We start from the raw sequence: 24,373 nt of genomic DNA, 5'->3' as shown, positions 1-24,373 counted from the left end.
CTGAGCAAGGGCTTGGCCCAGATGACTGCCAGAAGTCACTTCCAACCTGAATTATTCTGTGATTCTAATCGTACTACATGGCACTTGTTATGACAGTCACCTTGGAATATATCATTACACTGTATTTTTATTTGATTTTCTCCAAAAATATCTTAATATAAATCTCAAGGAGGGAAACACAAGCTTATGATACAACAACAATGTTATTACATGTCAGCAGCAACCCGTACCACATACAATCACACATATATATGACCATATTGATTAAGACTGTTTCCACTGATTGTGGAAAGGAGGAAGAATCTACAAACTGACTACTAGAGAAGTGGTCCTCACTGCACAACTACCACAGCAGACCAAACAGGTACCATGGAGACACATGGGACTTAATAGTAGCATGGATACATCAGTCTGTGAGCAGAAGAGTTTTCTCCTTCATCTTTGATGAAAACTCCTTTGAAAACTTCCTTCTAGGATGTGGTCTCCTGGGAAAGCTGGTTCCCCTGAGCCTGCTCCCAGCAACCCCAGGCAGGGTTCATGTCAGTGAAGTTCATTATTTCTGTGAGGTCAATAGCCTAAGCAAGGTCTCTAGATTCCCTCTGCAGTCTGAGGAGGGAGAGGCACCTGCAGAAGACAATTCATCCCATTAATCTCTAACACCTCTCTTAGAGCAGCATTCATTTGTCCTTCTTTAAAATGTCATGAGAACAAGATAAATCATAACCTAGAGGTACCCATTTCTTTCCCTTCATCAGAATAGGTGCAAACTACAAGCCGAGGTGAACATCGTTGCTGCAGACCTTTAGGGTGGGGGGGATGAGCCTCAGCTCAAGAGACACCTGAGGACAGCAGAGGGTCCACATCGGGGTGCCTCCTGCTCTGACCCCAAGAGCCACCAGGGAAGGGGGAAAGGAAGGTCTCTGCTTCAGCTAAACAGCTGAGGGACCCCAGGGTGCAGCATAAGGAGGGAAACCAAATGTCCGAGGACTGCCTGGGGTTCGGTGTTCTCCAAAGCAGAATTATGATCTTCCTGGAGGTGGGCAGGAAAAAGCAGAGAGGAGAAAAGTGAATCCCTCGAGGTCACCAGTGGCACTGGAAGAGAAAGACATGTTATCGACTCTTCTGCTCCAGCCTCTGACAGCTGCCACCTAAGGCTCAAATGATGGCTACAGACACAATTTTCAGACCTCTGCTTCAAAGGTAAGTTCACCTTCAGGCCAGGGCTTATATCCTTGTGTCGGCACCTATCTCAGGAGCTCTTTCCGAGCTTGCTTTAACACTGCGTTCCTGTTCGGCAGCCTTTGGTTCATCCGTTTGCTTGCCTCCAGGTGGTCTTTTGGGGCAAGTGGGGAGATGCCAAAACCAAGAGACAGCACAGTATTTGGTGCCTATGCCAAAGGGAAGATCATAGACATTGGAGATGAGCTGAGAGTTGTCCCCCTTTTGCTTATGGCTTTGCTTCCATGCCAGGAGTCCTCGCTCCTCTTGTGTTCCTGCAAAAGAGGAAAGGAGAAGATCATTGTGTGGAAAACATTGAAACAGATGTACCAAACATAAGTCTGCTGTGTGTGCTTCACACCCACTCCTCCTATCCCCGCAGTCCCAATACAACATATAGATCCCACGCACTTAAACCCTTCTGGCTTCAAAGCTCTTTACAAAGATTACCTAACTGCCTGTTAGACTGCCTTTCTTCCTGCTACAGCTTCCCTATCAGCAGTCTTTGCTGCTTTTCCTGTGGATCAAGTATACAGAAACAGGTTTTCACAAGCAATGGGAGAGTCAAAGAATCATGCAAAAGGAGTCACAAAGTGTTAGAAAAACAAGGTTGGATGGCAAGTGCTAAGTTACCGTAGAGCCAGGGGAACAAGATTTAACTAGCAATTATGAGTTACAGGTGTTCACGTTGGCCCAGGCATTGCTAAGTGCCTTTGATTGTGGGCAGCAGCTGAGTCCTTCCTGGGGAAGGGAGTGAGGACACTTGTAAGTACTGCCTGGAGGAACTGAGGGCCAAAGGTTACAAGAAAATTAAAGGGCTGAAAGGAGACTGACTTTTCAGGAAGCCTGAGACAGAGAACAGCAGAAAAATCTAGTTAATGGTGTGTCCTTCCTGCTTTTTTTTTTTTTTTTCTGCTGCAGAAATGAGGTTTTTCTCTCTTATTCTATTCTGTCTCTCCCCAAGCTTGACTGAACTTGGAGCCTTTCTGCTGAGCACTGGCAGCAAGTGCTATATCCCATCTGTGGCTGTGAGCCTTTCCTGGTGCTTTCTGCCCCTGTGGCACCAGGGCAGCCTCAATTCTAGTAGCTCTCATAAGTAGGTATGTGCTGGCACTTCGCCTACAACCAAGCAAGAATTATTCTTTTTCCATCTCACAATGTTTCCTGAGGTTCCAAAACACTTTCTGAAATCTCAGGACAAGACTGAGGCCTTCTGAGAATTTCTGGGAGGAAGAGAGGGAAAATAAGCTGATAAAAGAGAGAGGATGGAAAAAAACTACCCTCAAAATGAAAGTGGCTGTGTTGTGCCTGATCTGAGGTAGGAATTTGAGTAAGTCCCATCATCAAGTTAAGGGTCCTTCCCTCCAGTTGCCTCTGTCTCTCCTTTCAACTAACAACATGACTTTAGGCTGTTTCCCTAAAAGATATTATTGCAAATAAACTTTTCTTCAGATCAGGTTGCTCTTGAAAAATGAGTCAGTTTTTGATGAACTGCTGTTTTTTCAGCCAGAGACCATTTCAGTGATGGGTTCGCCATGTCTCCTGTTCTTCCTCCCTCTCTGAGAGGAGTTCAGGGACATGGTGTTTCATAGTTGCTAGCACAACTTCTATCCACAGAGCTCATCCAGTAGTAATGAAGACAAAAAAATACTAGGAAACAAACCCTAGGGCAGGCAGAACCTAGTAGCTTAGCTCTTTGCAACAAATCCTACCTGGAATGGTGTTATCAAGGAGAAACCCCAGGAATCCACCCACAAACATGCCAGTGGTGAGAAGCACCTGTATCACTTGGTCCAGCTGGATGATTCCTAGCAGAAAAACAGCTTTGGGTAGTGATGCAGAGACATGTTTGCCCAGCAACGTAGCCAGTGCCAAGAAGCTGCAATGCCTGTTAAGACAAGACTTGCAAATCCCAAAGCAGAGCCTAGCATTTGGCGATGCAAAGGAGATTGATCTTCCTGCTAATTTCAAACCCATAGTTTTATGCTGCATAATTATTCATTGACCCAGCTGCCAGTGGGCAGGGGATGACTCGCAAATACATTAAGAGCCTGTCTACACTGCAAGTCATCACGGCACTGTCTCAGGAAAAAACCTTCTTCTGCTCCAAACAGGTTCTGCACCTCCATGACGTAATGCCAAGCCGTTCCCTACAAACACACAAGCTTCACTCCCCAAAGAAATATGGGTTTATTTAGCATGGGGTTTCACTCTAAGTTAATCAGGTGTACTGCTTCTCTGCGAGGGCTGATAAGTGTGAGCAAAATAGCCTAATGACACAGAGCATCTGATAGGGCACCTATAGCACATCTGATCTCTGGGCTCAGCTCTCTCATCACCCCAGCATGCCATATATACCTGTGACAGAGACATTAATCACCAGAGATACACTGAAGGATTAACTGTTCTAGGACTAGGAATTTCAATGAACTTATCTTGATGAATTAGCAAATAAGTCTGCTTGTGCAGTTTGGAAACACAAAGCTTTCTTGCATGTGAGCATATAAGAAAGCCTCCTCCACAGAGATCTTGAACAGAATTCAGCCATGGGCTGTTCTCCTGGCCAAGGCCTCACCCTGGAGCCCATCCCGGGGAAGCATGCTCAGCGATCCTTGGCCAGTCGGGAGCCTGGCCAGAGTCCAGAGTCCAGGGGCTAATCAGTAGCAGATTTCCACCCCAGAGCTCTGCAGGAGAGCAGAGGGCAAGAAGAGCACACCCCGAAAGCAACAGGCAGCAGTCAAAGCACAGGCTTCAGGGGTTTCTTTGGAAAACTGTATTTTGAAAGATGTCTCGGGATCAGCCTTTGCTTCAGTTTTATACTACAGAAAATGGTTCTAAAATACGATGTGATTTCACTTCTTACCTGTTTCCAGCAGTCCGCTATTCTTGCTTGCCCAGTTGGGAATCGTGAGGCCAGCAAATACAGAAAACCCAAAGATAAAGAAGTTTCTGGAGGAGTTCATATCTGTATACTGCACAGAGAAATTGTAGACATTACTACTTGCTGTTTAGGTGACCATAATGGGTGTTAATGAGACATTCTTGGATGCATGCACTAACACAAAGCCAGTGACAGGTGCTACAGTAAAAAGTTGTTTAAAGCTGAATCAAAATTAGCAAGTGCTTTCAGAAAGGTGTATGTGTATATGCATATAGTAGCAATTATGTAGGGCAGTTATAGCTAGATGGCAAAGCATGCCATGGTCTCCATTTTACTGATGGGGAAACTGAGGCACGGGAAGAAGATGGGGTTCACCCAGCAAACCACTGGGCAAGCTGGAAATGAAACTTGTTTACCTGAGCCCCATTTCTGGCTTGTGTCCTGCAGCTGAAGGTGCCCTCCCCTAAACAGACACGTGCAACAACACAGCCCGGGTTGCACCTATACCGTAGGATATAGCAACAAATCAGCCATACAGGCAGTGACAGAAACTTCCCCCTTGCTGATAACAGCTTGCTCCAGATAAACCACGAGAAGGGTCTGAAAAATGACCCCCTAGGGAAATCACTACATGCATTAATGAAGCCGAGGGAGCAGCCCCAACCTGCTGGGTTGTTAGTAACACAGATACCTTGAGCAGCAGCAAACTCTGCCCCGACCAGGAACCCTTCTGTGGTTTAGCCCTTTGGGCCTATTGTGTCCTCAGCTTCTCCGAGGAGCTGCCAACACAAATGTTTGCATTTGCTGCAACTCGCTTATATTTGACTCAGCCTGATAAGAACCTGGTTTCAAACGAGTCACCTTCCCCGAGGATGAAATGGTGTTCACCCAGCTGTTACCTGCAAATTGGAAATTCCCACTGCCGTGATAACTCCAAACATCACCAGGAACATTCCTCCGATCACAGGAGTAGGTATGCTGGCAAACATAGCCCCCACTTTCCCAAAGATGCCGCTCAGGAGCATGGCACAGCCACCAGCGACTATCACCATTCGGCTCCCTACCTGGGGCAAGAGGAAGAGGGCAGAGTCATGTGCATGGTACAGAGAGGTGGAGGATGGATGGCTTCACGCAGCAAGTGCACACTTGGCAGGCAGTCGCTGCTCCTCAGATAAAGCACTTTCAGCTCCAAGGCTGAGATACAGCCTTGAGTGAGCGCATTCTAGCTGAGATGTCCTCACTGCTTGGGAAGCCTCTGTATTTGCAGACCAGCAAAGAGTTATTACAAAAGCCACTCTGGGAACAATTGCAGATCTACACCCATTTATTTTATGTCATCCTTTTTCCTACCGTTGGCAAAGACCTTAACAGTTTGCTGCTAAACAAAAGTTTACCATTAAACTAAAAGCGCAATAACCCCCACATATGGCTTTGTTCTTGCTCCAGGCTAGAAATGTCTCAGTATACCCACAAGCTGGGGTTGCAACTACCCAGTTAGTTTATTGGATAATATTTCTACTAGGGTTTAGATTTCCATTCAGAAATGGGTTTCAGCCAGGTGTCTGGCACTGCAGCCTCCGTTTCCTCGGGAGCAAGAATTGGGAGAGCAGAGCTGGCTGGACAAGCTGTTTAGATCCCTAGCTCCTGGATCTGGTATATTCTTTCCATATTTAATAAATGGCTAGCAAAACCTGGGGAAGTCCATTAGTCTGCCCCTATCTGTCATTACCCATCTAGCTTCAGTGAAACCAGTTTTGTCTCATTTTTTCCCCTAGGGAAAGTCAAGGGCCCTTTCCTTTGTCAGGCACTACTACAAAGATGGGGTGAAGGACCAAGTCATGGCCTTTATGCAGAGCTGCTAGAGTATGTGAACAGGAAGAAAAAGAGTATCTACAAAAACAAAGGGATTAAAGAGATGTTTAGAGGTTATGGAAATTAGGGGGAAAAAGCAACATTTATTAGACTTTCAATCCAAGATCTGTCTTGCCACACCAAACCTTGGAAGGCTTAAAGAATCATGCTAAGATTTACAACGTTCATGTCTTAGGCAGAGGAATTCTGTAATCCTCTGCAAATATTTTGTAATTCAATTAATTATGTTAATCTTTCCTTGCAAATGTCTGAAGAATGTCCTATTTCCAGCAAGGGCTTTTTGCCAATGCTTTCGACAAAAACACTTCCAGTAACTAGTAGTGTCCCTTTTTGAATATTTCTTGATTGTAAAAGATAAATGAACAAGATTTTATGGAGAGTTTCAAAATAAAATTATACATACATTTCCCTTTGCCGTCGGGTGTGTTTTTTATATTCCTTCACTTTAAGGAATATAAACACTGACACTTTGCTATCAAAAGTGTAATGTAATAAAAGCCAAAAGATCTGTTTGTTCCAGGATAAGAATGGAGTTTAAGATTCTTAATTTGCCAAAATGATAAATTACCTAGTACATGGAGCTGGCCTTAAAAGTGATGTAACTAATCCACCGATACCACAATTGAGAGCATATGGTTTTACAGCCTGTAGTTTAGAGTTTGTTTCAATCATGTCAGGAAAATAAGAAAATCAGTTCTCTTAAGGCAGAAGAAGTGCAGAGTACTACCATATATATGGTAATTTTGAGGTCTTTACCTCTCCTTACAATTTTCATCTTATTTTCTTGAAAACCAGAGCTCGGTATTGGCATACTGGACTTCACCCACTAATTTAAGCATAGGTGTCTGGTGCCTCTTAAGCGGTTGTATCTTGGCAGCTTCTGGCAGCTTCTCCTTTGCTTTGTCTGCCAGTCCCTGCAGATATTTGAGATACCTGAAGACATTTCAAATGGTGCTGGACACCTCTATTCAAGCAGGGAAACAAGTCCCTTGTGTTTCCTTTCGTTATGGAAAGATGCATTTCCCATGCAAAACCCAAATGAAATGAAATCTGCCTTGTGCTCTCAGCATCCCCATCTATCCCAGCCAGAGTCTTTCCACTGATTTAAGACTGACTGAAATGAGGTTCTGCATTTTCTGGACCCTTAAGTATGAATGAGTAACTTTTCCAGAGGTGGGATCTCAGGGAAACACCTCTCTTAAACAGAAAGGATGGCATGTCTCCCTGAAGGACTTAGAGGACACAGGGAGAATGGACTGATCTGATAATTATGAGTCTGGGCACTTTTCCACCGTGCTTACATCCTATACATACAACGTACACCACAAACTACTTGTCATGAAACAAGCAGCATGGGCATGTGGTCAGTATGTACAGACCACATAGCAACAAGGTACGCGGGGTGAGAGGCTAAACTGGCCTCCACGCAGACATCCAGACAACCTTCGCTGCTGGAAACAACCACCTCACTCAAACACTGAAGGCTCCGCCTGTGAAAAATGGTTATTGTGAGGGAGGTTAATAAAATCCTGTGAAATAAGCAATATGGGGGGGGGGGGGGGGAGCCATAAGTTAATTTCTGCATTTATTTACTGTCTTGCACTTCTGCTGATATGGCAACAGCTTATTTGACAATGATTTAAAAATGTTTTCTGGAGGGCTGCTGGACGTACCCATCCCCGGCTATAAAACTGAGTGAAAAGCTATGATCTGATTGTCAAGCTTATCTCTAGAAATTTCATTCCCTTTAAGAGCAATAAGATACTGAAGGGATTCCTGAAACTTTATAGAGAGGTAAAAACATAAACCTTTACCATCACGTTTTATAATTCCAAAGAAACAGTATACCTTTCACAAGATTGCCAGCTTTGGGTTATAAAAATGTGGAATTTGAAACCCCAATAAAGATTTCTTATATTTCTCCCTCTCCTCTCCTTATACATATTTAGGAAAGTAGGTATATATAGATAAATAGACACAAAGACAGATGGATAGACAAACAGCTTTGATAAATTTAGTTCTCAGGAAGTTCCCAGATTAGCTCACAGCATAACGTGCTCTCTTTAGTCTTATAAACCGGGTGCCATGAGTAACAGCACTGTATACCTCTCCCGTACTCAAATCACATGTGGTGAAAGAGCGGGAATGACTGCTTATGTTACATAATTTGGACAGTCTGGCTGAGATGGTCACCAAGTGCCCATGGGCAGCAAGCACATGGTTTTTTTGAGTGGTGTGTCCAGCAAGAGCTGGGCTAAGATCAGTTCCCAGGTCCAGCACATATCCAGTGTGGATAACGTGTTTGTAAATACACCCTCGGGACATATCTCTGAGCAGGCTATGACATTCCTCGGCGGGTGGCATGACAGGGCTGCCCCACTGTGGCGAAACTCACCTTGGTGATGCCCAGGGCACCCACGTTCTCGCTGTACGACGTGGTGCCATTGCCAGTCCCCCAGGCCCCGGCCAGAAGGCAGCCAATGCCTTCCACCCCGATCCCACGGTTGATGGCGTGCTTCGGCGGTGGCGGGGCACCTGACAGGCGGGCGCACGCGTAGTAATCTCCCAGCGACTCCAGCATGGAGGAAATCACCCCAGCTGTGATGCCAAATATCCCAGCCAGGCTGACGGTTGGGACTCCCCACTGGCCTGCAAAGAAAGAGCTCGATTCAGGGTCAGCGGCATCAGGTTTGCTCTGAAACCTACTGATGGACAAGGCAGCAGGGGCACTTGCAAGTGTTTTGCGTCATCATCCAGCCAAGCCCAGCTGGGCTGCTCAGGGTCCCCTCACCTCCCCACAGTGCCCGTGAGTGAGGGCACAAGCCAGTGAGGCCCCCAGGAGCAGGAACAGCAGGAGCAGCAGGAGCAGTGGGTCGCGAGGCAGAGGCGGGCACCATGCTACCTGGGTAGGGGAACCGGAACCAGGGAGCCTGGGACAGGACGTCCCCTCGCGTGTCAGTCCGAGCCAGGTGGCCGTATCCTGCCGGATCCACGGGGAGCACGTCAGTCACCGTGAGCACGTAGCAGAGCAGCCAGCTCAGGGAGAGCCCCAGCAGCACCTGTCCGTCACATTTGACAGAGGCATCCCGTTAGGGCACGGCCGCATCTCCAGCAAGCCGGTAGGGCCACCGCATGGTGGTACAGGATTTGAGGCAGGGTCTCTCCTGGTCTGGCCCTCTCCCCACGCGCACATGTGCATGTGGCATGGGGGAAGAGTGCCAGCAGGGTGCTCCCCTGTCCCGGTGGCACCGACTCCCTCCCTCGCATGGGGTGGTGGTACCTTCTTGCCCTTTGTGTCCTCCCCTGCAAAGAGCAGTCCTGGGGGCAGGTGCACTGGGCAATTGAAGACGACCTGGCTGCATTTGGAAAGTGTCTTGTTTCTGATTATCCAGACAATGAAAAAAAGGACAGACCCCAGAGAAAGTAGGGGTCACAGAGATAGCCAGCTCCATCACACTGAGGTGGTGAGCAGCCTGCGTTTCTGAGAGAAAGTTGGCTTTCCAACACTAAGATGAAATTAAACTGCAGCGTAGGTGAGACTGGGAAACTCTTACTGTGCTGAAAGTGAGTGGAAATAGCATTTGAGCCCAGACAGCCTGAACTGGCTTAGCCCAATCCCTCTGCCATCACCAGAAACCGTAACTTACTGGGAAGATCTGGAAGAGGTAGACCTTAGAGAAGTGGCACTTCTTGCCTTTCTGGTAAGACGGCAATGGCACAGGCACATTTTTCAGGTACTGAGAGAACAGAACTATGAAAGCAATAGTCCTAGGGGGAGGGAAAAAGTAGATCATGAGACAGAAAGTACGCCCAAAAATCAGGCTCTCGGCACTACAGGAAGGGTTCTCACTCTGGCAAGGCTGAAGGGGAACAAGCTTCCCATTATATGCTACCTTGAGTTTTGTTGTGCTTGTAAATGTTTTTTTCTCCTTTTTGTTCCAAGACCCACATCACTGCAATGGTAAATCATTGAGGATGATACCATTGTCAGAAGTTTAAAAATGATGCTGAGTGAAAGAAAGACATGAGAGATGTGCAAGGCCCAGGCAGGCTATATAGGAAGCTGTCCTTGAACCCCTCTATATAATTTAGATGTAGTAGAAATACAGGATTTGTTGGTTTCCTGATTTCAAGTTTACTTATGCTGCTTTTAATTTGCAAAGAGCTTCTACCCAGCAAGGAGAGAAGAAAGAGGAAGTCACAGGGTTTCATTTCACATTGCAAGGGGGCATGAACTCACATGGATTTGCCTATGCAAGTTCCTGTTTTGGAAGAAAAAAAATGTGGCAGGACAGTGGGGCTGCTCTCCTCCCTAATGCTGGGATCTCGTTCAGCAGGTACAAAATAGCGCCCAAGTGCTCCTGAAGCATCTGTGCTGGCCCTAGGGAGAGCCCTCCTGTGACGCCTCGCAGGACACGGCTTTCCCGGTCACACGCAGGGCAGAGCATGGCTGCCCATGCTGCCACATCTGTACCATAGATGGGTTGTCCAATGTAACGGTGGCCTTGTTTGCCCCCAGCAGGCCACGGGGCTCGTTTTCATAGAGGTGGCCACAGGGTGCAGCTCCTCTCCCACCCTGGCCACGGGGCTGAACCTCCTGGAAACCCCAGTGCAGGGCTGCACGCACACAGTGTCAGGTTTGCCTTACGTGCACGGCTGAGCGCGTGCTCGCAGCAAGCCCTCTCTTCCCTCCTTGCTGCTTCACCCCAGAAAGGACAACCAGGGCCAATGGTAGATTAAGCTGCTGGTTGTGGTACCTAGTGGGAGGCCAAGGACCAGGCACCCACCCAGCTGCTCAGCTCCGTAACAAATATAAATTATATACGAGTGAATTATTTGAAATAGGATTTGGTGAATTACACCAAATTACATTTAGTAACTTTGCACACTGATGGGAAGAAATGGTAGTTTTCCATGAGTGAAAAGGTAACGTGAGCTGTAGGTACAACATGGATGCCCAGCTCCCCACCTGCCTGCACATTAATTCAAGGCCTGGCTACCTGAGGAGCCCAGCACTCTAGAGGACTCCAAAAGCCAGGCTCTCTCCACCACATGGAGGCTCTTCTTCCTTTAAGGACAGGAAGAACGCTAGCAGTGCAAAGGAAACACTAGCCTCACCTCTCTGCAAAGATACACCACAACATACAGCCAAAGGCTATGAATCATCAATCAAAGCACTGAATGAGGACGCAGAAAGTTCGAGGAGGACCTGCTTTGCGTTCTTTGTTTCTAAAGCAACAGAGCTCAGGCCAGCTGCGTCAGTGCACATTTTGTGCATTTGCGTTTACAAAGGGGCTCAGCAGCTTTATGAATCACTGAGGCGCAGTCTTCTATCTTGGGTAGGTGTCACCGCTTATTATTCAGATTGCCTGACACATCCTGTTAATAGATGCTATTTTCAGCTGCTTATAATTCTTCCTAACTCTAACAATTCAAGATGAAATTTTCCATGGAAAACATCTGCCTCAGGCCAAATATTTCTGGAAAAATGTATCCCAAACCTATTTCCAATAATAACACTCAGGAAATAGACATAGCATGGCCTGTGCTGAGAGGCGATTTTTGCCTTGAACAGTGGGAGGGTCTGCCTACGATCTGGAGCAAAGACTTAAGATTCAGTCAGACTTGATCTTTGGGGTGAGGGATATTGCTCTTTCTCGTGAAAATCTGCTCAAGTATGATCAATCTGTAAAAATGATCATTCATCCTAGGTCCCAAGTGCTTGGCAGAACCATCTCTGACTTTAGCGTTTGCAGCCCATAGAGGTGCCAGGCTTTTTGAGTATGTCCAAGTCTCTCCCATCGCCCAGTGATGAACTGTGTATGCACGACCATCAGGGAGCAGATGAGCACACACTAGCCCAGGTACTCAAGGCAACAGCGGGTTTTGCCTGCCATGGGTGCTGTGGAATGTGGTGGGGCTGGGTAGCAGGGCCAAGACCACAGGACTTGTGTCTTCCCCCTTCTCCACCATGACTCTTCCCCCTTTGCTTATTAGCACTCACACAGCATGGAGGGGGCAGCCTCGTGGCAAAAGAGGACACAAACCAGATAGCTCAAAGCATAATGATCAGGCCGGGGCAAAGAAATATGAGTCATGAAAGAAAGGACTGAGATTAGCACAGGCAGGAGATAGGACAGAAATGAAAAGGACAGAAAGGGTGGCCAGGGTTGAGGGCAGGTGGAGGACTTGGGTTGGAGGAGGGGGAACTCGTTGATGGCAGATGGAGCAGCAGGGTTAGACAAAGAGGTCAAGTGAGGGCCTGAGGTTAGGAGCCAGTGAGTGGAAAAGCGAGGCAGAAAGAGGAGATAGTCCAGACAAGGCTAAGGAAAGGGGCCAGGATAGTTCTTTGGGGCTGGAGACTAGGACAACAAGCCAGAGATGCTGTGGGAGAAACTACAGTTGGATGGGAAGCCTGGGGGAGCAGACAGGGTTTGGGGTCTTAGGGGATGGGAGAGGAGAGACCAATAAGGTGAGGAAGTGGAGGAGAAGAACAGACTGCTTCAGCAGAGATGGGGCCTTGGAGTGGAGGTGCCGGGAGGCAGAGCAGACCAGCTGGACCAGGAGGAGCACAGCCAGGAGCACAGGCCCAGCCTGGGGCCAGAGCCAGGGCAGGGAGCACACCCCCAAAAAGCACACTGCCTCCCAGGGGCTGGAGTCAAACCCCATCCCTGTGTCTCCAAAGGCAGCTCAGACACCACTAGCAAACCAGTGAGAGTCCACAGGGCAGATAAACTAATGTTGTACATTATCCCAAGCTCAAGTCTACATGATGGATCTGACAGTGTCAAATCTGCAGGTGAACCATGCAGTGGCATTTCTACCTTTTTAATTTGCTTCTGGAGTGCCAAGGAAATTCTACCACCAATCATAAGGGCACACAACACAAACGTCTCTGAAAGAGCACTCTTAATGTTGCAAAGCCACATGTGCACAATGCAGATATTTCCAGACCCCCGAGGCCCTCCTAGAAGAAAACAGTTCCTCCTAGTCATGTGAAAACAATATACACTGCTATTTTAACTTGGGAAGTACCTAACTTGGAGCACTCAACTTTGTTATTTTAGGAATGTCTTTTTAACTTAAATTCTGAGTGTATTAGATACTATGTGTATGATAGGGATAATCATCATAGAAAAGACTTGTTTACTGACCTGTGAACTCAGGGTTTTCACAAAATCAGATTTTTTTAACCTCATTTTTGTTTTTTGCTTTGTTGCTGATGTTGCTGAAGGCTCTAAGCTCCTGGAAAATAAACTAGGCCATACTGGTGTCTTGCACAAGCCTGTCACGTGTTAGTATTCAACTAATAATTCCTCAATCCCTGGGGAAGCCTGTTACAGATATTTGGTTTTATATTAGAGGTAGATGGTCTGTGTACACACAGCTTTCCAAAGCAGAAATGAGACTTACATGAAAGATATGCCCCAGTGTTGCCCAGCGTCATCTCCAGCCGAGTCAAAGAGAGGTAGCGCAACCAAGGTGATGGTTGGGGCAATTGTCAGAGGGCCAATGAATCTCATCAGAAATCCAATCAGGCCAGAAAATCCAATGAAGATTTGAAAGCAGGAAGCAACAATGATAGCTCCTTGCACCTGGAAAAATGGAGAAAAAGAGCAGATGTTGAAAGGAGCTCCAGCTGTTAAGCCTTTTCTTAAATAGGTGAGTGCAAAACCAGTGTGAGAGCCAGGCTCAGCTCCTAGTGATGGATGAGCATGGAGGCTTCACTCTGATGACAGCAGGAGCTGGCTGAATGTCATGTGTGGAAAAGGGCCACCAAAGCACCAGCACATCAACTCTCCCGTGGCTGATGGGTTTGCATGGCCTCCAGAACCAAGTGCCTGGTTACTCAGACTCGCAGAATCACGGAATGGTTGAGGTTGGAAGGGACCTCTGGAGATCATTTAGTCCAACCCCCACTTCTCAAGCAGGGTCACCTAGAGCACGCTGCACAGAATTGTGTCTAGGCAGCTTTTGAATATCTCCAAGGAAGGAGACTCCACAACCTCTCTGGGCAACCTGTGTCCGTGCTCAGTCGCCCTCACAGTAAAGAAGTTTTTTCTCATGTTCAGGTGGAACTTCCTGTGTTTCAGTTTGTGTCTGTTGCCTCTTGTCCTGTCTCTGGGCACCACTGAAAAGAGTCTGGACCCGTCCTCTTGACACCCTCCCTTCAGATACTTATATACATTGATAAGATCCCCCCTCAGTCTTCTCTTCTCCAAGCTGAAGAGTCCCAGCTCTCTCAGCCTTTCCTCATATGAGAAGTGCTCCAGTCCCTCAATCATCTTAGTAGGCTCTTACTCGTGTTACCCCTACCAGCACCACGGCAGTGGGCTGGTGGGGGTGAGGGGACAAACACACTGATTATGTCCCATTGTCTATTCAGACTGCCTTTTGGGGGTCACTAGGAGGTATGTGCTCAGGCAGACATCAAGCAGGTGAACACAACGCTGTATCTAAGTCCCCCGTACAGCACTAACCACAAAGGAGGATGTGGCTGACTGGGCATTGCAGCACACTGGTAGGAGAGAAGGGCAGTTATAGCCAGGCCTCTGTTTTTTGTGAGTATTGGTTTCCCCCAGGGTACACATTTATCACCCTGAGCTTCCCTGTGTTTGACAATCACTGTTTAAGTAGCCAGTGGTTAGTCTTGAAAGTTGGTTTGATGCTCACATCACCTCCAGCCAGGAGACTCGAAAGTGAGGCTCCTCTCCGCCATCGCAGATGGAGTGATAAGTCCCGGCCTGGGTTGTCTGAGGTGCTGAGCAGCTTCCTCTCCCTCTGGCTCTAGAGGGAAGAGAAATACCCCCAGCCTGGGGATAAAGCCCCAGCCTGAACAGAAAAGGCAGTAGTCCCTGTGTGACAGAATGGTATTTACATGTATCCACAGGGATGGCACTCTGCACTGCACAGCAAAGCCTTCAGGATCCTAGAATGCTTTTCAAGTGCTTTTCAAAGCACCCCAACATACAGATCAACAGAGGCAAATTCAGCCACTTTTTCTGAGTAGGCAATAGATGTAGAATAAGGCAACAAGATCCCTGACCCTTCCTCTTCTCCTTTGGCCACCTAACAATACTCTTTTCCTTACTATCTACAGTAAGTTCTGCCCTTTCACTTCCGTTTACTAGGTTTCTTGTGCATAGACAGGGACCTTTCCTCAGAAACATCTTCTCTCCCTTCCTTCCTCAAAGCCAACCACACTTCATGCGCAAAGATCTGGCTAGACCAATGGAGACTTTGCAGGGACCATAAATCACCCAAGGACTATACGTCCTGTCCCACAGACCCCCATTTAAAAGCAGCAAAGCACTTGCTTTTCTACTGGAGAATAGATGCCAAGGGAGCTGCAGCAGGCTGAGGACCAGGGTCACCTGGGAGTGGAGGGTTCTCCAGCACTTATGGCCCTGCCATGATCAGGAGTTTTTGTGAAAGCAAGCAGTCCTGATGCAGAACGGGTATCACTGAAAATATAATATAGCTATGCAAATCGCCTGTCACAAACATCTGCAGAGCTGCTTGTAATGCAGCCTTCAGGCTGCCCTGACTCAGTGGTCTCTCTTGGGAAGATCTTCTCCCCAGATCCTTGTCCGCTCAGGAACCATTTATCATACTTCTAGAGCTGGTCTTGGCACAGCCTGTCCATAGGGATTACCTCTCGCATCCGTGTCTGCCAGACTTCGATGAACTCTGACGAAGAGGCATTCACTAGGGTGGCGTTCTGCGTCCAGGCAGGGCACTTCCACTTGGGAAGAGACAGCATGGCCAGGGTGGGAGTCAGGAACGCAAAAGTCCCTCCTTGGATAATAGGCAACCTGGAAGGAAGCCAGAGGAAAAGGCTGAAGAGTGTGAATGCTGGGATCTGAGCTCCGTAGGAATGAGAGAAAGAAAAGTAAAATAAATTGAAAACAAATGAAAAATCAATCTGTTCATGGCCTCTGGCAATGTCTTTAGAAACGTTCTGGCAGGTCTCCATCACTGACAATGCTTGGGAATTGTTGCCCACTGCACTCGAGCAACACAGGGAAAGAGCCCAGGTTCAGACACTGAAAATCGAAAGAGACACTGCTTCTGGAGTCAAATTCTGCTACACTTTTTTTTTTAAGGAAAAAAAAATAGTCGTCTTAATGTGTGATCAGATAACAGAGCTGCATATAGTTAAACAACAATGAAAAGAAAACCTGGAGGAGGAGAGAAGACCAAGGAAGAAAGAGGGTGAAATTGCCAAGAAAAACTTAGCACAGATAAGACTTTTAGGCACAGATCTTGCCAAGATTCAGTCCCTTCCTCTGTTCCCTTCATCTGCCTCAGTTTTCTTCATGACCTGCCATCTTCAGACTGGGGGTAGAAACTGGGACTTACCTTTAGTACACTGGGTTTTAAAGCTAATTCCTCTGCTCTATTTCCACCCACACTGGAAGGGAAACCTGCAAGGGCAGGTCCAGGCTCCCTGGCTCGGGAAGAGCTCAGCACTTCCCACATGTTGCACATATCCTAGCTTAGAGGAACTCTCACTCTTGAAACCCAAGCTAGCAATGAGCTTGCTCCTTCAGTGGCATCCAGAAGTGGCTTGGTACAGGGCTTTATACATGGGGATCAGTGCTCCCTTCACTGTTACGAGCTAAGCCAGACTTCTTATTTCACATACGGAGAAATGGCAACAGAGATTTAAAAGGCCCGAATGACTCTTTAAAGCCACTGAAGGCACTAAGCCCCCATTTCAGTGGGAGCTGTTTGTTGATGAGGCCATTGCTCTATCGCGCTTTAAAAATCAGAACCTGTCTGAAGGCCCAGGCTGACACAGCAAGCTCTGAACAAGTCGGCGCACCTCATCCTCATTCTTTAGAGACCACTCCTGAGAGCAGTCCCCAAAGCAACCTCTCCTTGATCCAGAAACTCTCACGGCATCTGCTTAGGAAACCAGTGGCGTGGTGACCCAGGTGAATACTTCTGCAGAGAATGTACTTCACCAAACTAGGGGCATTTCTACCATTCCCTGGAACACATTAGAAGATAAAAGATGGCATAGCCTTATCAGCACTCTCTCTCCATCATCTAAAACAAATATTTATACTACTACACTTAATCATGCCATGTACATCTGAACCATTGTTCAGGACTTCAGCAGTAATTTTTATTTGAATATCAGTCATCCATGGAATCACTTCTTTATAGCATTCAGTCGAACATGTTGCAGCTTTCAAAGAATCTTGCTGATCAAGGCAAAAAATAAAAAGAAACACAGAAGGTCCGATGACATCACTGTTGAATTAACAATAGATTTATAGCTCCTGGTGCATTAGCCCTGAAGCTACTTTGCAGCCGGTGCTGGCGGTAGCAGGTAGAGGGGCATGCTGGCTTCTTTCCCGTGGGGTTTGCAAGACAAAATGCTGTAGATTTAAAGGAGGAAATGGTATGCTATGATCATCATTATATGATATCTCAGCATGTGCTAAGGGGCCTCACTGTAATGATAAGCGAGCTGTATCTCCCTCAGGAGCCACTTGGATACAGGCTCTTCAGTGACTGGGAGTCGTCACTGCTTTTTCATGCTGTATAACATGACCGAGCTGCAGGTTAAAGTGGGTCAGGCTTTTCCCTTGGCTATTGCTTCTGGAGGGCTGCTCCAGAATTGCACTGGCTTTTGGTAGGAACCTCCCAAATGCCTACGTTCATGGCCAGTTCCTATCAATTTGTTCACATGCCAACATTGTCTTTTAGCTGAAATAGTTTCTCCCTGTCTGATCCCATCCTTTTCTTTTCCAGTCTAGTTACTGGCTGCAGCCGTACCCCTCCGAGCCTCCACTTTGCCAGGCTAAACAAACCAGTCTCACTCAGACTGCCTCTGTAAAATGAATTGTCTCCTTTCCCCATGCTGCCTTAATGGCTTGTCTCCATACCTTTTCTCCTCTGAATTAGTCTTTCTTACATATGGTCACCATGAACTGTACACAGTACTTAGCTGAGGGCTCCCAAAGATCTTGGACAATAGCACTGATGTTTTCCAGGAAAAAAAAACATCCCTTCAACCTTGCATTTATTGTTTTCCTGACTGCACCGTTGGTGGCGCATGGTTGTCAACTACTACAGGGCTTGAGAAAACAGTAAGAAAGAAAATCCACTTCCAACTTTTTCCTCAGGCTTGGTTTCCCTTCTTTAGCCAGGCCACAGCCTAAGACCCACCTTTCCAGCAGGAATGCCCTCACACCTTTAAAATCTGGGCTGGCAGCGAGGCAATCACATCCTGGACTCAACAGAACCCGTCTAAGCTTAACTGGATCTGTTGTTCTCATTTAGCTATTCAGTTGCAGGAAATAATGCTCCCTCCTACTCTTTCATCCTTGGCTAACAGAGAACAGAAGACATCACAGATCTCAGGTATTCACAGAGCCATTTGGGAGTGTGCCTGGGAGAAATTCCAGACTGAATCACCCAAATAGTCACAGATACTAAAGGTCATGGTTGCCCACTCTGTCCTGAATTTAATTGAACAGAGAAGAGCCAGATTTCCTCTCTTTCATAGCCTGGAAGGGTGACCTGGCCCACATGGCACACCTTCAATTTATGAGAAGTGGAGCTCTCTTGGAAATGAAGTTTGTCTACAGCCATTTCTTATGACAGACAGACATGGAAAAGTTGCAGTGGAGGAAGAAACAGGAAGGGTAAAAAACAGTTTGTGAAACTGGCAGTCTAGATCTTCGGGAGAAGGAGGGTGCTTGCAGATATGTCTCTTATCAGATACTTCATTTTCTAGGCAGCTGCAAGCTCATCTTCTCACGACTGGCTCTTCAACAGCTCAGCAACAAAGAGGATTTACCTTAGTTCAGTTCAGATTGTGCCATGAATACCTTGCATGAGAAGTGGTATCACACAACTGTATATGCTTGAGATATACTCCCATTTACCCCCTGCCCTAGAGTTCCTCACAGAGTCTGTGTTTCCTCGATCCTGGGCCCAGATCAAAAGGGTCCTGCCTCAACTGGAGGATTCCTGGCATACAGCAGAAGCAAATACTGTTTACTGCATGTTTTAATGCTTTACTGTTTTGTATGATAGATTCCTTACTAGCACAACAAAAGGTGCATCAGAAAACACAAAAGTCAGAGCACTCAGTGAGCTGATCCTGCAAAAGTATCATGTACAGTGATTTCGGGATGCTTCAGCATTAGCCCTGATAAGCCAAAGGTAGCAGATAACCCTCATTGATAGATAAGCTCTACAGCAAACTGGTCACTGAGCACATAGGAACTGCATCTACAAGCAGTTTTCTCACGTGTCCCGTTTCTTGCATTTGGCCTACCTGACTCCAAAGAAGACTTGCAATAGGGTGCAAATCCCTGAGACAAAGAAGATGGTGCTGATCAGGTGGCTCTGGGTGAGGAGGTCATGTTGGAGGCACAGTTCTTTGGAGAGGATCAGAGGGACGGCCACGAGACCTCCCATGGCTGTCAGGAAATGCTAGGAGCCACAAAGAAAAATTGGGTAAGGAAGGATGCAGAACTGGCCATGTATTATTACTGGGTCACTGAGGAAAATCTAAAAGCAAATCGTAGGCCAGTGCTTGTGTGATACTAGTATTATTCATGCTCCTGCTTTTTAGCCAACTTTGATTCTCTGCTAGAGGCTGTTTCAAAGTACCCATGAGAACTGCAATGCCCCCAACTAACTTCCCCCACTTTTCATGCTCAAAAACCTTTTGTGGCATTCTGGACTCCCCAAACTGCTGTCAGAAGAGACCACTTTATCCCCAGCACCTGCAAACAATGTGGCTGGGACACTCTTCTACAGAGTGGAGACATCTCGTTCCAGGGCAGGGAAGGGAGCTACCAGACTAGATGAGTGCAAATGTGAGTTTCAATCCGTCTCTTTTGCACCAGAAAATAAAATGTAAAATGTTATCAAACTAGAGCTACCCATTCTTTGCTATCAGTAGCATTTCTCACACCATATATTTACTTATTTATTTATAAACAACTCCCAAAATGGATGACAAGTAATGGAAAAATCAGGCCCTGTACTTTTCAGAAGGGTCACAGACATATTTCTACAATGACCTTCAATTAATTACTAAATGTGAAAATAATTTTTCAAACATACTTTTGCTTTAAATATTGACCTTATTTGTGGTGAACAGTGGATTAATCCAAGGTCATTTTAGTTGTCACTTTCCAGTTGTCATCTTGTAGCACAAGGTTGCAACGGTGGAACTGGTAGTGCTTGATAGTTCACAGTACTCATTATAGGCATGTTTTATCAAAATAATGATGGAGATGTGTTCATAAAACCTCCTTTTTATACAGTCTAAATCTGAGATCGTCATTTAAAGAAACAAGGTACAAAATGTCCACCAAGCTCAGTCCATCATTATCTTAATCATCCTGAGGTGTCCCTTCACTGAGGCTCTACACCAAGTGACTTTGCATGGCATTGCTAATGTTGGGTCATTCAACAAGCACTGCCATGGACACGGACCAACGCAGCATGGGCCTTTCTCATGCTGTCTCTGCTTAGATAGGGATGACAGAAATTCTGGAGCCTTTAGACGTTTGGCTAACTTTAGCAGAGGTATCTAACCTATTCTTATTAACTATTTGGCTCTGACCCTGGGACTCTGCCTTCCCATTTGCACTTCAAAGGGCAGAGCGTAATTGTAAGCACAAGAATAACGATCAGTGTTCAGGAGATGGTGGGAAGGACTTGATCTCATGGAGATCTGATCCCACAGCTCTAGTCATGCCTGGAGAATGTAAAGCACTTCCAAATTCAGGTTTCACCCCCATTAACTGTTTGAAAAGCCATTAAACACCCATCCACCCCACCTCCTCTGCCTTCTTCCCACTGTCACCTGAATGCCAAGCAAGATGCACAGATACCACGGCGGTACATCTGTGACGGTGTACGCCAGCTTGCTGCTGTGGTCCTCACCGCTGCCTTCCTTTGGTCTCTGGGCAGTGAGGTCAGGAAAGGCGTAGTAGTGGCTCCCATCTTCACCCTGGCAAGCAGGAGAGAGCTCTTGTTAGCCAGAGCCTGGCCCAGTGGGCACCGAGCCACTGCCTCTCCCATGACCGTGCTCCACGTCTTGTGGGAACACCTCATCTGTAGCTTTCAACAAGGCCAGGATAAAAAAGAACAAGAGGGGGAAATTAAAACATATGTAAAAATGCCTATGGAAATTGTTTATTGGCACATGTGTATCTAGACCAGAAGAGATGCTGGATGATGTCTCAATTAGCCTCAAAGACATATCTGGACAAAATGGATTAGTATCATTTATGTTTAGCTGACAATGGAGTAACTCTATCCAGGAGCAAGAAAGAGCTTGCAACAGGTTAATCCATGAAATCTGCATTGTCCCCTATTGTCTGCTGTCTATGGCTGTCCCCCACAAGCAGTGTTTTTGATAAAATATCCTAAAACAAGTGGGCAGCAAATAATTACAGACTAAAAGCATGCTTTATATTTTATTTTCTTCTCTTCAGTCTTCTCTTTCTAATCTCCTTATCAAACACTAAAATCTTCCACCTCGATAAACACACCTTCACTTTGTCATGCTAGAAAACCTCTCAAATACTGAGGAGCCAGGCGAAACACAGTGAAACCACTGATCTTGGAGACCCTGTGACCATTTTGAAATAGGACACAGGCAAAAGCAGGGCCTGCTGAAACCCCTGCACATGCTGCAGGAGGCCCGTTGATCACAGTGGCCCCAGAGGAGTGGGACAAGCTGGGCACCTGTGCAGCGGGTGCTGCCTTTGGCCAGGGCCAGCTGCCACCAAGGAAGGTGTCCTGCTGCAATGGCAGCACCGAGGACTGGACAAGTGAGTGTCCAGCGCACCCAGAGCAGAGGATCTTTTCTGGGCTGGGATGCCTGGGTCTGGCAGGCAGTGGCAGAAGCCTGTCTTGCCCTAATCCTTTCCCAGTTTCCCAACCAGTTTGTCAGTACCAAACTTTTTCTTGTCTTTATCCTTCAGTCTTACTGGAACCTAGAGACCCCAAAATGCCTAGCAAAGAAAGGTGTCTGCAGTAACTGTCACAGCCTACCTATCACTGTAGCCAAAAACTAACACTGTAATCAGGAAATAGGGATGTAAAATTAACATTACATTCAGTTGCAAATATGCAGCCACAGTTTATTAATCCTGGAGAACTGCATCATTTGCCTGAAATCTCCATTTTTCTAGTGTCTGTCATGGCTGAGTCTCCAAAGTCCCATTTAAGATCACACCATTAAAAATCCACTATCTAATACCTTTGAAAATACAGTGTATTTACCTAGCCTAGGCAGGCTGGGAGCATTACAGGTACTTAAAAACAGATAGGTGAGGGCAGAGTTAATTCAAAGAGGGCTCAGGAATGAATTTAAAGAGTAACAGGCGTTCCTGAATAACTCCCCGTGGAGGCATTTTCATTTGGGAACAAGAGAGCCTGAGCTGTGGATTAGCAAATGCACAACAAGGTACTCAAGCTTGCCCATGCATGGAGGTTTTTTGGGGGGAAAGCTATTCCTGAACACCACCACGCACCGGCTGGATCAGAAGTCAGGCAGGCAGCAGTAAGCGCTTTTTCTGGGACAAGCGTCCCTCTGCCTCCCTGCAGCAGCTGGTCTCGGCAGGGACGAGTCCCCCAGCAGCCACCCAGCTTGTGGTGATTTTTCCCAGCCCAGCTATTGCTGCAAGCTCAGGTGTCCGGCTTGTCCCCTGCCTGCTGTCAGGTGCCAGGCGCAGGATCAGGGCCCTCGTCAGTATTTTAGATAAGCACATCATGAGAGCAACAGGAAACTGAACTGCTGGAACTGCAGATTGGGGATAAAGGGGTGATTCCCACTCGAGGGGGTTACAAACCTGATCTGAGTTACAGTGGAAGAGACAGAAACAGAGACAACTAATAACAACACCAGAAAACCTCTGCGTTGCTCTGAGCACTTCTCTGGAGGCTCTGCCTGCAGCTGGCCCACACCAGCACCCCCATCTCCACCACTTGCAGCGAGCTGGCCAAGAGTTATTGGAGAAATGGGAGACTTGGGCACCAAGAGGTTAAATGACTCCTCCAAGGCCCCGGTTCTGCACCGAGGCAGGCGGAGGGTTGCAGGACCCCACGCTTTCACCCTTCTTGAGGGCATATAAGCAACTCTTCTAATTTCTGTGAGAGTTGTCTCTGCCCTGAGATGAGAACAAGGCCGCCATGCCCCCCTCCCGGCCCTATGGCTCTGGCACAGTGTGCAATATTTCCCATGCACCATGCACCCCTCAATAACATTGATTTGCAGGTGTTTTGCAATATTTCCCATGCACCATGCGCCCTTCAATAACATTGATTTGCAGGTGTTTTTATTATCCTGTAACCCTATAGAGTGCTCTCCCCAGCTGACCCCCAGATCCCTTCTTTGTCCACCTCTCTATCAATTTGTCCCACTAGAAATAGATCCAGAAGACAAGGAAACACATTCCTCATCAGTCTAAATTTCACTTTTACTTTTATTTTTACTTATTATGACATAAAATCCTCCACCCAGGGACACAGCCACAAGGAACCACAAGTTCAGTTCCTTTTCGACACAGATACACTTGCACTGCCGTTCATCTACTCTCTCATTTTTACAAATAATAGAGAGAAAAGAAGCAAAAATAAGCTCCAAAGAGTAGAAAGTACCTCAGGTCTGTAACACTAGCAAGCTTTAGTGAGGAAACTATTCCTCAGATTCCTGCTGATAAGAGCTAAGATAGATGTTCACCGCCCACAAGCATCCCTGCAGTCAGTCCAAACCCCCTGGCTTTCCCTTTCTCTTCCTTTTGCAGGGCTTGCACCAATTTATGCAAGAATTAACCTTCAGAGAAGAGCACACTCACCATGAAGCTGGGGTTATCTAGCCCGTTGAGCTCTTTGTCTGAGGAGGGCGTCATACCTTCTGCTTTTCTTCACGGACTGCCTTGAAAAAGACAGACAAATAAAGAGGAAAGCCTCCCAAATTGTCACTTGTCTCAGTCAAGGCAGCTCTAAAGAAACGGGGTGAGAAGATGCAGAAGCTGGGCTTCAGGAGTCCACCACTGCTCAGTCCTAGTTATTCATGTGAGCAGTATCACAGAGGCATTTCCTTTCCCTTTGGCTTATGTGACTGCTTTTCTCCAGCCGATTAGAGGACAAGCATTCAAACCAAGCTGGAAAGCAGCCCTTCCCTGGGCTGAGTGAATCAGTAACTGACGGTGGAAAAAACTTCCTCCGTAGGTAAGGATGCAAGGGACTATCCGAGAGGCGAGACATTTCCCTGTTTTTCTGGCACAGCCTTGAAAAATGTTGCTTGATTATTGATCCACAAGCAACTTGCATTTTCCGTGTGGGTTGGGCCTGTTTGAAGAGCTTTGTGTTGATCTCTAGAAAAATCGATTTCTAAATGGTTTCATTTAT

General features: G+C 46.8%; 1 protein-coding gene across 3 annotated transcripts; it reads right to left on the bottom strand.

Moving 5' to 3' along the window:
* Positions 1 to 90: 90 nt before the first annotated feature.
* On the bottom strand, positions 91 to 24,172 carry LOC112988781 (solute carrier family 23 member 1-like). 3 transcript variants are annotated; one of them, XM_026109499.2, is made up of 13 exons: positions 23,818 to 24,171; positions 20,817 to 20,963; positions 19,272 to 19,429; positions 15,627 to 15,786; positions 13,385 to 13,566; positions 9,619 to 9,739; positions 8,874 to 9,030; positions 8,367 to 8,620; positions 4,999 to 5,163; positions 4,082 to 4,190; positions 2,931 to 3,026; positions 1,211 to 1,493; positions 92 to 1,092 (listed from the first exon to the last, which is right to left on the bottom strand). In XM_026109499.2, exons 1-12 carry the CDS (start codon positions 23,869 to 23,871, stop codon positions 1,225 to 1,227), a joined length of 1,872 nt encoding a protein of 623 aa, XP_025965284.1. In that variant the 5' UTR covers positions 23,872 to 24,171; the 3' UTR covers positions 92 to 1,092; positions 1,211 to 1,224. The 3 variants fall into 3 exon arrangements, with proteins under 3 accessions (XP_064366856.1, XP_025965284.1, XP_064366845.1); XM_064510775.1 differs by having other exon boundaries at positions 92 to 1,493; XM_064510786.1 differs by lacking the exon at positions 2,931 to 3,026 and having other exon boundaries at positions 91 to 1,493; positions 23,818 to 24,172.
* Positions 24,173 to 24,373: the final 201 nt, after the last annotated feature.

This window comes from Dromaius novaehollandiae, chromosome 1, assembly GCF_036370855.1.
Source record: "Dromaius novaehollandiae isolate bDroNov1 chromosome 1, bDroNov1.hap1, whole genome shotgun sequence".
NCBI lineage: Eukaryota > Metazoa > Chordata > Aves > Casuariiformes > Dromaiidae > Dromaius > Dromaius novaehollandiae.
This window is presented reverse-complemented; position numbering and strand designations above follow the sequence as displayed.